The 16,305-nt window shown below is 37.4% G+C and overlaps 1 protein-coding gene across 2 annotated transcripts; it reads left to right on the forward strand.

Annotated features, from left to right (window-relative positions):
• The first annotated feature begins 2,347 nt into the window (after positions 1–2,347).
• LOC132603473 (protein EARLY FLOWERING 5-like) lies at positions 2,348–14,112 on the forward strand. 2 transcript variants are annotated; one of them, XM_060316563.1, is made up of 10 exons: positions 2,348–2,593; positions 3,917–4,010; positions 5,107–5,192; positions 6,428–6,556; positions 9,266–9,315; positions 9,437–9,506; positions 9,590–9,671; positions 9,755–10,173; positions 10,305–10,784; positions 13,681–14,112. In XM_060316563.1, exons 1-10 carry the CDS (start codon positions 2,513–2,515, stop codon positions 13,891–13,893), a joined length of 1,704 nt encoding a protein of 567 aa, XP_060172546.1. In that variant the 5' UTR covers positions 2,348–2,512; the 3' UTR covers positions 13,894–14,112. The 2 variants fall into 2 exon arrangements, with proteins under 2 accessions (XP_060172546.1, XP_060172547.1); XM_060316564.1 differs by lacking the exon at positions 6,428–6,556 and having other exon boundaries at positions 2,350–2,593.
• Positions 14,113–16,305: the final 2,193 nt, after the last annotated feature.

A 16,305-nucleotide genomic window follows, 5' to 3' on the forward strand; every position in this document is an offset into this window, starting at 1 on the left:
TGGCGACCAAGTATACTTGTGTGTGCGTTGGGTGCAACATTAGTCATATTTCTAGCTATGACCTATCATTCGAGGACGTATGATCCAAAGGGGGAGAAATGTAACACCTCGTGCCCTCGGACTATGGTTTGACTCGTAATATGGGAAGTGTAGAAAGTGTTTTGAAACTTATAAAAGGAATAAGAAGTGCTCTTGGGAAAATTAAAGTCGGATGCTATTATACTCTACAGAGCATGTTTTCAAGTGAGTTTGCACAAGGCCTCCCAAGTTGACCTTGACAAGCCATATCAAACTTTAGACTAAAGTGTCCGATGTTTGGCTTTCACAAGGCTACACTTCATACCCAAATGTCTAAGTTGTCAAACTTCAAACGCGAATGTTTGTAGTTGGGCCTGAAGCGGATAAACTTGCAATTTTGTTTTTAACATCAGGCATAAATTAAACGGAAAAGAACACAAATGCCCACTGCACACGAAATATTTATCTGGCCTGCCCCTAATCTACTTACCTGGATGCCCCAAAACTATGATACCAACATGGTAGCTCTTATATACCATGATGGTATCACAGAGGATTGTTTCAATCCTTCAATTAGACACTCCTTAGTCCTTCATGGTATCATCGTGGGATATACTATATACTGAGATGGTATGGAGGACTGTTTTCAATCCTTCAATGAGACGCCTCTCATTCCTCCAGGATACCATCATGATATATAAATATACTGAAATGGTACCATGGAGAAAGGGTTTGGGTTAGGGTTAGCGGTACTCGGGTGAATAGTTTCGGCCGATGAAAGAATCGAAATTAGTTTATGGAGGGGCAATTTTGTGTAAGCAGTTTGCCTATAGTGGGCATTTTGTGTTGTTTTCTCAAAATTAAACGGAAACCCCCAAAACAGAAATTTGTGCGCTTCGCCCATTATGTTTGCGATAGAAAAACTCAGAATGTTGCTTTCTAATCCGGAAGCGAGCTCATATGTCATGTTCACCCTAAAACATAAACAAAATCGATATGACAATATATGTACATATTGATCAGATTGTAATCATATGCCATTGTACATACTAAGTGCATATTGATCACATTATAATTATTTTCAATTAATGATAAATAACTTAAAATAATTATTATAAAAGAATCATAATAAGAAAAAAGTAAATGTAGTATGCAAATCATGAGAGAACTTAGTGATATAAAATTAGGGTAAATGTGAAAATATACCCCTCAATTTTGCGATTTAGAGGAGATATACTGTCGTTAAAAAAGTGGTGCATATATACCTTTGCCATTATCCAAATGATGCTAATATACCTCTGCCGTTACACAAATGGTTCAAATATACCCTTTTCGCTGATAATTTTTTTTAAAATCATTTAGCTTATTTTATAATTAAGAAAATGACACCTGACTTTTAAAAAAATAAGTCTAACCATTTCTTTTGAGTAGACTTATTTTTTTAAAGCCATGAGATATTTTTTTCTTCTAGTGGGTTACGTGGTTCTTTTTAAAAAAATATCTTCTTGGCTTTAAAAAATATAAGTCTACCAATCTTTTAAACGAACCAGGCCTACCCATCAGAACAAGATTACCACATGGCTTTAAAAAAATGAAAAAGGGTCAAAATTATCCCTGAACTTTGGGAAATAGTTCATCCATACCCTTCGTTATACTTTAGGATCAATTATACCCTTACCGTTATACTATAGGGTCAATTATACCCTTATGTCTAACCGCTGCCACGTGACATCATCCTAGCCCTTCAAAATTATTTTCCCCTCAAATAATTTTTTACCCACTAAATTAATCCAATCCGATCCGATTTTTTTTTTCCAGCCAAGGGGTAATGGGTTGGGTCCGTATCACTTTGGCTGGAAAAAAAAAATTCGAGTCGGGTCGGGTTGGGTTATTTTAGTGGGTAAAAAATTATTTGAGGGGAAAATAATTTTGAAGGTTTGGGATGATGCCACGTGGCAGCTGTTAGACATAAGGGTATAATTGACCCCATAGTATAACGGTAAGGGTATAATTGGCCCTAAAGTATAACGAAAGGTATGGATGAACTATTTCCCAAAGTTCAGGGGTAATTTTAGCCCTTTTCCGTTAAAAAAATAGGTCTTCTTAAAAAATGAATAGACTTATTTCTTTTTAAAGATACGTGTCATTTTTTAATAAAAAACAAGCTCAAAGATCTTTTTAAAAAAATTTATCAACGAAAGAGTATATTTGCACCATTTGTATAACAGCAGGGTATATATTTACTAATTTTTAACCCGGAATATATCTATAAAAAAAATGACAAAGTTGAGGGGTATAATTGAACATTTTCCCGTAAGGAGCAAACATTTAGATCATTTTGTGGAACTACAGAGTATTAAAGGAGGCGCAAGTTGGCATCACCAAAAATCGGGTTAGGCAAACCCAGGAAAAGAAGCAACGGAATTGTTCATTCATCCTCTATCACCGGTCCTGCGTTTAGCCTCTGGAATCCAATTGAGGTTTGTTGTACAGAATGAAGACGACGAAAGGAGGCAAAGTCATGAACCCTACCGACGCTTTCCGCAAGGAACAGCGCAAAAGGGAATTGAAAAGGGTTTGCTTTCTCTCTACACTTCAATTCATAGTTCCCTTTACACTTATCTACTCCTCCTCAACTCGTTTAAGGTCGTTCCATCTAATACTTTAATAAAATAAAAAGAATTCATCTTCTGGGGTCGTTTCATTTTATTACTCAATAATTTGTCTAAGAAGGCTAAATTTTGTGTGGATTTCAATTGATATCCTTACTTATAGACCCCGTTAAGAGTTATATATAGTACAATAACAACTGCTACTATGCCCGAATTAGTATTGGTTTGGATGCTGATATGAATAATCTGTTCAGACTCCACTGGGGACATTTATTCTAATACTCAACAATTTGTCTTAAAAAGACAAATGGATCATTTTGGGGTCGTTTCACTCTAATACTCAATAATTTGGGGCGGAATAGATAGAGGATTCATGTAGTCTATGAATTCCTTACCAATTTTCATTTAGGGGTCCTCTTAACTTACACTCCATCACACCCAGGAAGCGATGTGATGAACCCTCTTGCCGCTTTTTTTAATTACAATTGGGTATCCTTGTAGTGCGTGCCCGAGCCAATGCATTTATGTTGGTAGGATATATTAGAGAAAATAATAAATGTATTAATAAGCTTTGGTATTACTAATCCCTTGTTTGGTACACTTTTTCAACCTATGTATAACTACTACAAGTATTAGTTTATACACCCTATTTGGTATTATCCTATGTACATATAACTAATACATAGCAAGTCATGGTATTAGCAATACCAAGACTATTAATACATGCATAATCATGGTTAAAGACAAAATTGCCCTTGAAGTCCCTGAAAGCAAAAGAACGTGGAGCGTATTTTTGTAAATAAATAATTCTTTTAGAAATTATGCAATGCATGTTATTTTTAGTTCACCACACCATACAGTCGATAAGAAATACTCTCAGCATAACTAATCCATGCATTACTAATACAGCCTATTCAGTACTATTCTTATACGCCCTACCAAACGACCCCTAATTAATTAATGGTGTACTGCATACCTTCACCATTGGTTTTTGCGGTGTGTGGGGGGGGGGGGGGGGGGGGATTTCAGATGAATTGTGTTTGCTTTCATGCTTTGGTGACAACCTTGAAGCTTTTTTCTCCCACTTGCTCATTTTATGTTTTTACGTACGAAAAAGAACTTTTAGGGCTGCTAATTAAGCTGTCTATTGGAAAAGAAAAAAAAAAAGAAAGAAGGAAATTCAGGGATGGTTCTAAGGCAAAGCTGTTTGTTTCAATATCCAGTAAACAAGTTATTAACTAGGCGTTATGTGGTATTTATTTATTTTTGGTGTTTACCTTTCCTAGAACAAGAAAGAGAGGAAGAAAGTGAGAGAAGTGGGTATTTTGAAGAAGGATCCTGACCAACTAAAAGATCAGATTCAGAAACTAGAAGTGATGAGTAAGTTGTTCAGCATAATTTTTTTTCTTTGGATAAATTGCTATATCTGAACTCTGTAATACTTTCTTGTTATATAATTGAATAAAGTGTTCCCATGCTTATTGCTTCTGGTGAGATTGATAACTCTGGAGATTATTTTGATTATATTGAAGAAAGACCGAGAATTATAAAGTAATGCCTCGTTATCACCTTCAGTTAAGGAAAAACAATTAAGAAGAGGAAGTACGGAAGTAGTAAATAAGAGACCTGAAGTGGATGCTTTAAGCTTGAATAATTACTTCAGAGAAGTTACAAGTAACTGAAAAGTGAGTGCTAGTAGTAGTATAACAATTGACCTGATGTCGTTGAATTTATCGGTTGAAATTTTTGTATATTTTGTTTCTGATAACCAAGAAATCCCGGAGGGCAACAATGTGGAACTAGGTGGATAATGAGCGCGCTCTCTACCCTTCTCCACTTAAATACTTGACTTTTGTTTGCGGCTGCGTTCGAAGCCTTGAGCTTAACCCACATCTAATAAGCTGCGCTTTTGTTAATTGCTGAAAACTTTCTACCTGGAGGGAGGGGTGTAGGCAAGTTTTTTTCTTTTTGAGAATCCATGTAGTAATAGGATTTTGGTGAGTTTATCGAATCCCATCTTCTTGTAAAATACTAGGTTATACGGCCTGATAACTGACCAGGTGTACACTTACAGTTGGTTGCATTGCATTTTTCCTTCACTTCTACAGTGACACTATTCATGTTGACTTTTGTTCGTTACGTAAAATTTGAGGTTTTCTTGCCGGAAGCTACCCCTGGGCCAACCAGGAAAAGGGTTGGGTGGGCAGAATTTTGATTAGCTACTACCATTGTTTGATGCATTTATTACTTATCAAAAACTATCTTTCGTTGATGCTATTACTCGACAAATAAAATCTGGCATGCCTGTGGATGGACTAGTGTGCATTATGGTTTGGCCAATAAAGTGATATAAAAAGAAATTGTTGCACCGCCTATCAAGAAAGAATAAGTTAGAGCTTGCATTATAATCCGTGATGTTATGAAGCTTTTTGTGTTGTTAAAATCTGATTTAATTGAACATTATCAATTTCTGCAGAGGCGGAGGGCGCTCTAGACAAAGCAAGGAAACATAAAAAGAGACAACTTGAGGATACACTTAATCTTGTTCTCAAAAAGAGGAAGGTAATGTTTATATGTGCAGCTGTTGCGTTCATTAGGATGTATACATAGATAGTACATGTAGATCTTCATGTATGCTCTTTGAAGATAAGAGGTACTTGCATTAGGGAATTTGTCGTATGCATGCCTTCTAACTCTTATCTTTCTGCTTCTTTTTGTATGCATGTGTGCGGTTCTTCTTCCTAAATGTCTTCTTCTTCTTGTGTGATTTGTGAAACCAAGGGTACAAATAGGTATTCCTTCAATACTTTGCGGTACATCTTGTTTTGAATAATATGGTTAGGTATGTTAGGGAATATAAGTAAGGAATGTAATGTTTAGTCGTCTATGAAAAACTGCTCGTTGTTCCACCGCTATTTATTTGCTATGAGCACCTCCATGTTAGGGGTCTTTGTTTCACGGTCATATAACGTCCAATTAGACTGATAAAAAAGTGTACTAATTAGTATGCCTATGCTGAAAAACATTGCATAATGAGTTGATATTACAGCTAAATATTTGGTGCCTCTAAATTTATACTGTTACGTCGTTTTTCCCGGGGGTGGTTGGTTCTTCGCCTGTAAAATGCTGTGTTAAAACTTCTACTCCTATGTGGGAAGTCCCAGCAGAATTCACTGTAATATTGGTGCAACTCGCAACTTTAAATTCGTGAAAGCTTATTGCTTAATTTATAGGCATAGGATGTTGTGGATACCCATTGAAGAGTCAGAGAACAGAGAACAAATTTAGATCATGAGCTGGCTGAGCTTTTTAAGAAACTTCATCTTTAGACTGGTGGTCAAGTTTGATTGTGTTTGGGGCGGGGGAGAAGGGGGGGGGGGGGTGTGCAGGAGTTCTAGCATAACACTATTTGCTAAGACATTTCAATATTTCCAAAATCACCTTAGGTTTAGTTTTATCTGACAAAACATTTCTTTGCTTTGTGGATGAACTAGCATAGCCTTTCGCGATAGTGTGCTTTTGAAAACTCAAAAGAACTGCGGGGTGCAGGAGTTCTAGCACATAACACTATTTGCTAAGACATTTCAATATTTCCAAAATCACCTTAGGTTTAGTTTTATCTGACAAAACATTTCTTTTCTTTGTGGATGAACTAGCATAGCCTTTCGCGATAATGTGCTTTTGAAAACTCAAAAGAACTGCTTTTATACTTGAATTCCTTGAATTTTTCCCCTTTTGCTTTTGTTCAAATTTATTATGGGAGCAAGGGAAAAGTGGTAATGTGCAAGTTTAGGTAGGCTGGTTGCATGGGAAGGGAGAGAGGAGATGCCAACAACAACAACAACAACCCCAGTGGAATCCCACAAAGTGGAGTCTGGGGAGGGCACCTTACCCCCCTACCGTGGGAGGTAGAGAGGCTGTTTCAGGTATACCCTCGGCACAAGAACAGGCAACTTAAAGCAGTACGAAAAAAGAAATAACGGAAGCGAATAAGCCATGGCAAAATACTATAAAAAGCATGATAAAGCTGTCTGAGAAAAAGGAGCAGTAACTACCACAAATCAAGGAGAGAGGAGATGCCAATCTTTCTTTTTCTTTTGTGATGGGAATTTCCTTTTCTGGTTTTTCTTTAAAAAGTAACATTCTTTAGGTTGGATGTTTTGATAGTTCCCCCAAAATGAGTATACAGAAGTCAAAATGGAATAGGTTTCTCTAACTTTTTTGATAACGGTGGTGTCCGAACCAGCTTGTACATGTAGGTTTCTCTAAATCTTTTCTTTGAGAATGGTAAGAACTAAGAAACGTAGATTTTTCTAAATCAAAAGCATATGGTTAAAGATTATTGCTTTGGACTCTTCTGGAAGTCTAATACCCAGATTTCTCATGTTCCCACTTCTAACTTCAACAATAATGGGCTAAATTAGTCTCTCCATCATACTATTCTTATCTTGAATAATTCCTTGTTTAAAATTTTAGCAATTTATATTTAAAGTAAACCAGGAAAGAAATTAGTTAAATATAAGCTCACACATCAAGCTGTATCACTAGTTTTACCTTTTCACCAGTTCTTTTTTATTTTGCTAAATAGGTATGTCACATTTCTAGCTATATATAAATGTTAACACCTGCAGAGTGAGGTAGATTTGATATTTTGATTCAGTATCCTAGAGAATCTTTTCTATTTTGGATACTGTAGGTGCTTGAATTTATCGAGGGACAGGCTAGTAAAGGAGACTGCTACCATTTATTATTAGGTGGAACTTCCATTCTCCACCTTGTTGATGTTGACTACTTTGGTCATCTTTAATCTTTTAACTTCTTGGAGACTCGAAGTAGGTTTTCATATCTTTTTTTTTTTTCTTTTTGCCTTTTTTTATCAGTGTTATGGTTCAGTTCAGAAGTTTCTTTTAATTCTCTTATATAGTTATTGTGCAAAGCAACTACTTCTGAAAATTCATACAACTCTAGACAAAATTCAATTCATTCCTTGACACAACTAGCATCTTTATATGATTCATTTGAAATTAATTTGACCCTTTCTTGAACCACCACCTCATCAGACAGACAGAAAGAAAAAAGTTCATTACTAATTTTAAACAACTATTCATAATGATCTGAAGAGTCTCGCCCCCAAGGGTGTGGCCTAGTGCTCAATGAAGTGGGTTGAGCACTATGGGGTTCAGATTCAATTCCCAGCAGAGACAAAACACTAGGTGATTTCTTCCCATCTATTCTAGCGTTGGTGGATAGAGTTACTTCATACCTGTTGCTAGTGAGAGGTGGCAGGTATCCCGTAGAATTAGTCGAGGTGCGTGCAAGCTGGCCCGGACTCCACGGAATAAAAAAAAAAATGATCTGAAGAGTCTTTAACAAGGCTGATTGGAAGAGTAAATAAAAGATGAGGATGGACAACCAAAAAAAAAAAAATCAAAATCTCAGCGTTAAGATGCATTTCTTGTGCAATCGCAAATTCCAAAGGGAGCTGAAGTTGCGATGCAATTTGTTAGATTGCTCTGTCTCCTTCCCCCTCTCCGTTTAACACAGTCTGCTCAGGTCTCCTTCCATTCCTCCTTTTCTCTCCCTTGTTTCATGTATTCCTCCTTTTCTCTCCCTTTGTTGCATTTTTGTACCTCTTGGTGTTTGTTAACAGATACAATTTGCACTTTTTTCTGATTTAAAGAAAAGATAATAAGCATCTAAAGTTTGCACATACAGGAAATGTGCCAATAGCTGTCAAAGAGGATAAAATGCTCGGTTGATATTTGGTACTTCTCATTTTCCTACTTAAGCTATTTGATATAAAGTGTGTTAAAATTGCATTTCATAATCTACTAATGCTCTGATCGTATTTTAGAAGCTCCAGATGCACTGTTTGTTACAAAGTGGAGATTAACTAGGCTCACAGCTCACTTTCGATGCACTTGATTAACCTATTAATATGAGAGTTCAAATTATTTTCTAAAAAAACAAGATTTGGCAACTTGCTCTTTGTATCTTATTTTTTTCTTCACATACTAGACTACAAATGTCAAAAATAAGAAATAATAAGAACGACATGTTGCCGTCATAACTTGCTCTCTGTATCTTCTACTTTTTCCTTCTATATACCAGAAAATGCAGTAATGATAAAAGTGTAATTGTGTCCAATTTATCTTTTGTCTCATTGTACTTGAGGACTACGATGAAAAGGCCAGCAGAACTTCCATTGGACGAGTGTGGGATGGCTATAATTGGACTGAAGAATTTGTGGAGGGAGTATTATTTACTGGAGAAGCCATGTGCCTTTGAAGAATTAGTTTAGAAGTTTTCATTAGAAAAAACGGAAGTTAATTTAGTAGTTAAATCCATGCCATTTGTGCGGCTGCTTGTTCATTTTTCTTTTCTAGATAAGAACCGAGTAGTACATAAAAGTATTTCTTTGTTGAGCTGCAGCATTGAGTGTTTTAATTAGACTATACAGGAAGATGGTTGAAATAGGATCTTCCTTCTTAGAGTAATGTTTTATTTAAGATATCTTTGCCTTCTTCGTGCCACGTTTGTGATTTCTCCATTGTGACGGCAACTGGTTAACTCTTCTGGTGTACTTTTATTAGCTTCTAAGCCTTTTGATTCTATATTTTTCTTGGATTTGGCAGGAATATGAAGAAAAAGTGAAAGAAAAGGGTGAACCGCCAGTTATGTTTAGGTAAAAGAAGGCCGTCTTTTTTAAAGTTATGCATTTATGATCCCCCCTCCCCAAACCTCAAAAAATAAAAAAAAATATTCTCTTCAGTACTTAGTTCTCCTGTCTTGACTTTCTCCAACAGTCACTTGGGGCCTCCTCGAAGGCGGACCTCTGCAGAGGAGGAAGAAATGGTCAAGCATCCAAAACCTGAAGTAAGTTTTCACTTAACTCCTATATTTTTGTGGAATTAACTAGTGCTGATCTGTAAATCACAGCTGGCAATATGTGGTTGCAGGACTCGGTCTACTATCACCCTACTCTGAATCCTACTGGAGCTCCTCCTCCTGGAAAACCTCCTATGTTTAAGTCATCGGTTGGTGTGTATAATTCATTGCTTTAGTGAGTTGAATGCTGCTCTCTGTGTGTGTCTCTCTAATTCTACTCATGCTTCAAACTACAGGACCTCGAATACCATTATCTGCTGCTTCATCAAGTGGTACAGCATCATCTTCAATGTCAGATGCAGAAGATGGCAGCTTATCGACTCTTCCTCTACCACCTCCGCCACCTCCATTGCCCCAGACTGGTGCTGCTGATTCTGTGGATGGGTCTGAGATGCCTGCATCTTTACCTTTACCTCCTCCGCCTCCTATGCCCCCAAAGCCTGCTGTGACAGAAATGAGTGCTTCATTGTCACTGCCTCCTTTGCCCCCACCACCTCCTGGTCCCCCACCAAAGGAACAGGTTGCTGCTCATCTTCCACTTCCTCCACCTCCTCCCCCTCACCTTCAGCCATCTTCTCAACCTCTTCCTCCCGGCACTGCTGCAAGTGGAAGGAATAAAAATAACCCGGACAATCCAGCTTCAGTAGAACAGCAGGTAGTTTTCTCAGTAACTTCCTCATAATATATATTGCTGGAGTTCCTTTTTGGAAATTGGAGATGTATATAATGTTTATTTTCTATTGATCATCTTTTTGCTTTTTTAATTCGTCCACTGTGCTTGCTCAGCCTCGTCCTGCACCGGGCTTGCCATTTTATTCTGGCGGCACATCTGTTGAATCTGATGCTAAAGCTTCCACAGAGTTGAACGATCTTGTTAAATTGCTACCGCCACCTCCACCACCTCCAAGGCAACAGCCTGCAGTTCCTGGAGCTGCCATGGTCCCAACTCTGCATCCTGATGTATTACCTCCTGGACTTCCTCGGTTCCCTCCACCCCCACCACCGACTGACATGCGTCCACCACCTGGAGTTGCTGGCCAGCCTGTTCCACCTGGAGTCATGCTTTCGCTTATGCCAAGACCACCTTTCGGACCTCCTGCTGGTCCTCCACCAATGCTGAGGCCACCCCTTCCGCCTGGTCCTCCGCCTTTTTTACAAGATGGTGCCAGACCATCTTTTCCGCAGAAGCCATCATATGTTAAATCAGCTGCCTCAACTGTTGTTAAGAGGCCTCTAGCTCAGCATACACCAGAACTTACATCTATGGTTAGTTTACTTTCTTATAACATTTCAAATTCTTGGCTGTACTTAATTTTTGTGGTCTTGCCCTTTCAGTGGGTCAACTTTTAAATGTAGTTTTAGGGTCATTTCGTAGACTGGAGTGGGATAGGTCAGATTGCTGTCCCTGTATTGGACTTTAAGAGGGAGTTATGAGCTGAACTCAAACCCTATCCCATAATTTGGTGTACAGGAGATTAAGTGGATAATTTTGTATAATCTAATCCATCGTTTGGTCTAATGCATGATTAAAATTTTTATACCCGAAATATACTTGGGAAAGTCCAAACTTTTTACGTGCACAATATTTGCAGCAGGTGCTTTAATTACTCTCACTGTCCCATCTGTCTTGGAGCTAAAAAGTAATTGGATTTGGATATTTTATTTGTAGTAGTCGGAGTAGACATGATATTATTATGAGAAAGTTGATTGATTTGATAAGGAACTCATTATAAAAGAAAGAAGTTGAATTGCTTACACTCACTGTCCCATCTGTCCTGATAAGGGATGTCTTAAAATTGAATTGTGAAATGATTTTAAATTATTGAATGACAAGTAAGATGCTTAAAATGAATTTATACAAGGTTGTCAAATATTTTATCTGCCAAAGTGAAAGTGAATTGAGAAATGGATACAGGGAGCATCTGTTTATCATGTGAGAAACCTTCATCAAAATGATAATTTCTTTAACAGGTTATTTTCTAAATTCAAAACATCATACAATGAGACCCCCAAGGGTGTGGCCTAGCTCCAATAAAGTAGGTGAAGATCATGGGAGAACATGGTTCAAATCCTAGTATAGACAAAATGTTAGGTAATTTCTTCTCATATGCCTGTTCCTTCGGGGATATTCGATAAAAGTGGAACGATACAGAGAAGATTAGTATGACAAAAAAAATTCTTCCCATCTGCCTAAGCTTTGGTTAGGCAGAGTTTTGCTTACATGTGGGAGGTAATTGGTACACGTTGAAATAGTCAAGGTATGCTCAAGCTGGTCTCAACACTAACATTATGAAAAAACACATTAGAGCAGATAGAAGATGGGAAAACAGGAAAATATTGGAAACGACCAAAATAGTAAAAACAACACAGGTGATAAGATATAAGCTAATAAAATGGTATAAGCTAATAAAATATGTCCAGAATTGCAGAGTAAAGGAAACAGGATAAGGTCACTTGTTCAAATTGTAAACACTGTTTTCCTGATTTGTGTAGAAGGAAGCCAAGCGAAGCTGTTGTCATCATTAAATGAAATCTCGTTGCAGTCTCTTCATCGTCTGGTTAGGGCTACTTACCAAGCGGATAATTACGCTTAACAGTTCAGCTTATCAGTTATTGGCTTTTAAATGTACTGATCCGCGAGCCAACCGATGTGGGTTGGCTTAGTATAGGGTTAGCAATTATCGGGCAGTGCATTTTAAGAGACAATGAAAATTAAAATTACAACATGTAGTCCAGCTTCCACCGACGAAAATTATGTCACAGACTGCTTTAGTGTAAAACATCTATGTTTCAAAATGGCAGTCTAGTTTGAAACAAAATATACACTTGGATTTTTCCCGTAGAGTACTTCCACTCCTTTTTGTGAACCCATTTTGCATGTTTTATAACTGTCAGTAATCTACTCAAGGAGAACAAAAAGGAGAAACCCATGCTATCTGGCAGATTAACATTATAAAGTGTAGGGCAGACAGTTGACAAAGGGTATTCCTTCCAATTTTAGGGAGAGCGGCTGCGCTTTAGGGTTATGAAGTGACGAGGAGTGGCTCGTTACTTGCTAAGCTAAGAAGTGATAGAATATTGAATAGGGCTTTAGCTTTAGGGTTTATAGTAGATAGTATATATACCTAGGGGTAAAAATATAAATATGATAATTCTTAAATCTTAACGGGTTAACAGTTTACCCAATACCCGCACCGATAACCATAAAGTAAAAAATTTTAGTCCGCTCACTAACCGTTAATCCTATAACTCAATACCAATAAGCAAATAGGCCAATTTTGCGGTTGGATTATCGGTTATGATTCGTTTTGAACAGCCCTATGACAGGTGGAAGAAGGGTCCCATGGCCATGAATTTGTTGGGTGCATGTAGGAGGTATTGTGGTGGTTTAGGGTTTACGAGAGAAAAGGTTGGTCCTGAACTATGTGAGGTGGACATATTTGCCCGTGAACTGTGTTAATGGGTAAGATTAGTGTTTAATTGTTGAGGGTTAGTCAATGAGGGAAAATCTAGCACGTATCGTAACGGCAAGGGTAGATCTGAGCAAACTATTAACGGAGGAAGATCTAGACCATTTCGCATTTTCAGGGGCAAATTTGAGCTTTTCCTATTTAAAAAGAGGTGAAAATTTAGGCTCTTTATCGTCACTGTGAGAAATTATGCAAGAAAAATATTATTGAATTGTGTATCTACATTATTACATTAAATCCTATTTATAGACACTACATTACAATTTTCTTCATTTTTTTACTTCGGGGATGTAGTATCAGAACACCTTGCACATTCTATGTTTAGCTGGTCGTCATGATCTAGTTCTTGCGTAAAAATGAAAATTGTCTCTGATTAACTGTAACAAGGGAATGTGATGAGGATTTCCAACCAACTGTGAAGACAAATTGCAATGACGAAGCAATTATTAGACCAAGATTACTTGATTTATTCTTTCAATTACTTGAGCGATATGTAGATGATGCACTTTTATTTCCTTATCCCCAAAATAGCAATCCGAGTTTTCAGCTAGGGGAACATAGATATCCACAATTATGATTTGTACTAGATAAACGTATCCAAAACAAAAAGGGGGAAAAGTGAAAGTAAAAGAGAACTGATTCGGAGTTACTGACTGCGTGCTACTTCTGATTAATTATTTGTTCCTGTGCAGGTTCCTGCTTCTGTGCGTGTGAAGAGAGAATCTGCAGTTCCAAAACCCAAGCCAAAGTCGTCAAACACGATTACTGTCAACCAGCCAGCAGTAGCTCCAGCTGTTGTCAAGCATGAATCAACTAGTGCATCTGCACCAAAACCTCAAAGTGTTGATGACTCGTACACAGCATTCTTGGAGGACATGAAAGCACTTGGTGCTCTTGATAGCTAATACTAGGAAGCAACATAATCAGTATAGCACTCAGGAAATAAATGCATTATGATGATGCTACGACGTGTCAACGTTCTTATAAGTTGAGTAAATGTTTCATTGTTCATTTCCCCCTCTAACAGGCAATGTAGTTGGCCTGAAGTAGGTAGGTAAATTGTTGTACAATTGATTCTTTGAAAGACCACTATTTGTGCTCCTACTTGGTTGCTGTTTCTCTTATCTGATGTTTTCAACTGTCAAATAGAGGACTAAACGCTCTTATTTGGTCCGAGATACTTGGATCAATTATGACTGATTCAACCTGTGTGTAGAGCTGCAATGTTGCAGAGGCTTAATATACGAGTCTGCATATAAGTGGTTATCTTAACGAAAATGATCAATCAGGAGTTTTTCTTTTTGGGTTGATGGTGATTTCTGCTTCCAAGAGAGGCGCTATTTAGTGTCGCTTTGCGCATACTTGTGGTAAATTGTCTGTCAAGATTAGTTAAGGACCCATATATCTGCTGCAACTAAACAAGATTTTGTTCTCCTCGATGAAATTTACTTGTTTAAAACTCACCATATAAAGGGTATAAAAGGTATTCGTTAAAATTTGTCCTTTTCGGGGTGTGGGATGTGGATAGGGTGTTGTGTCCTCTTAACTTCTTGCTTCGTGAAAAGATAACGGTGCCAACCATCTTTCATGGTTGTTGAAGTTGCTTTATCATTAGCAATTCGCAATCGAACACTCTATTTTTGTTTAGTTTTCTTTTCTCCGGATTGAATGTAGAGATGATTTCATGATTTTAAATTTGATGGGTTCATCTTTAACGCTCTTAATATTGAACTTATATTAAGGTGACAAGGCCCCAAAAGTATTAAACTTAGTGGCACGACCCCCACTTCTTTTCCATTTATTTTCGCTTCAGAAATTACTAATGCTAGGAATAGCAACATGCGGGGGTCCTTTTGTATTTTTAAAAAAATTTGGGGGTTAATTTTTAAACTAACCAAAAAACTTATGAATTTAGGCTCCAATTGATTGATGTTCACCCGTCATCTTCCCCCAAATCCATTCTTTGATCTTCCCGCTTATCGAAACTACAAAAATCTTCATGAAATCCAAGTTACATTAGCAGTGATTTGAAGTTCTTGAATCTCCCCTTCTTCAACTTCCCTTGAAAGTTGCGATTTCAAGATTTTCTTTACCTTGAAGAGATATGTAGGTATGGAACCCTAATTTTATCCTCTTTTTGATTTTTCGGATATCATTTTGTAATTTTTTTTTTGTTTGAGTTTCACGGTTTGCATCTTTGAATTCTCAATATAGTCATGGTTAAGACAAAAAAATCGCAAAAAAGATAAAGCGGAAAGTAAAAAATCTCTTGGGAAAGGTAAATCGGCGTGGGAATCCGCACCGGAAATAACAGGCAAAGTCGGAAAAGGTTGAGAGTCGAGGAGGAAGTAGCTGAAGATGACTCTGCGTTGCGTAATTTTATGAATAAACGAAAAAAGGATTCTAATTTACAAAAATAATGGTCATGTTCAGGAAGAAAACATGGTGATGTTCAGGACAAAGATATTGTTGAAAGTGAAAAAAATGGTGATATTCATAAAGAAGAATTAGTGGAAAATAGTGTTCAAGATGAAGGGAAAAGGATGTTGAAAACACATATGATGGTGAAGAAGAAGAAGAAGATGATGATGATGATGCTGATGATGATGATGAGGAGGAGGAGGAGGAGGAGGAGGAGGAAGAAAAAGAACAAGAAGATAATGCTGATGAGTTGGCCATAGACCTCGAAAGTTATGGATTGACCACATGAAAGGCTAAGTTCCCTGGAAAGATCTTCGTAAGGTCTAGGATGATAGTTTTTTTACGAAATAATAGATATTATCATCGATCAAGAACTTACCGAACTTTTTAAACCCTCTTGTTCGGTCACTTCTCATCAATTCAAGTTAATAGCATGGATTCAATGGAAAAATGGTTCATTCTCTTATTCTTCGTCGAGTTACAAAGAATGAGAAGAAGCATGAGATGTGGTTCGTAGTGGAGGGAATTCCCTGTTGTTTTGGGTTGAGGGAGCTTGCACGTGGTCACAAGTTTCAATTGTGGAAATTATTCCAGTGATGCAAAGCTGCAGACGATTTGCAAAAAAGGTGAGAATTTTTGGAATAAACTAAAAAAAGAATATCATGGGGTTGACCACGGCTGAGCTGCTGAAATTGGTTCAAAAAGAAGGTATATTGAGAAATATAGAGAAGTTTAAGACTGTAACGATTGTATTTGTCCATACCATCTTGTTGATCGCGATGCTGTGAAAACGAATCGCAAGAAGTGGATCACCATGGCGGTTAATAGAAAATTCTTTGAGAAATATCCATGGGGCAAGGGATGCTTTACGCTTACTCTTGATTATTTGAAGAAGG

Source organism: Lycium barbarum, chromosome 7, assembly GCF_019175385.1.
Source record: "Lycium barbarum isolate Lr01 chromosome 7, ASM1917538v2, whole genome shotgun sequence".
In the NCBI taxonomy this organism is placed as follows: Eukaryota; Viridiplantae; Streptophyta; class Magnoliopsida; order Solanales; family Solanaceae; genus Lycium; species Lycium barbarum.

Coding starts and splice junctions, on each gene's coding strand:
- LOC132603473 (XM_060316563.1), top strand. CDS start 2,513: ATGAAGACGACGAAAGGAGGCAAAGTCATGAACCCTACCGACGCTTTC. Junction 2,594..3,916: donor GCAAAAGGGAATTGAAAAGG/GTTTGCTTTCTC, acceptor TACCTTTCCTAG/AACAAGAAAGAGAGGAAGAA. Junction 10,785..13,680: donor CACCAGAACTTACATCTATG/GTTAGTTTACTT, acceptor GTTCCTGTGCAG/GTTCCTGCTTCTGTGCGTGT.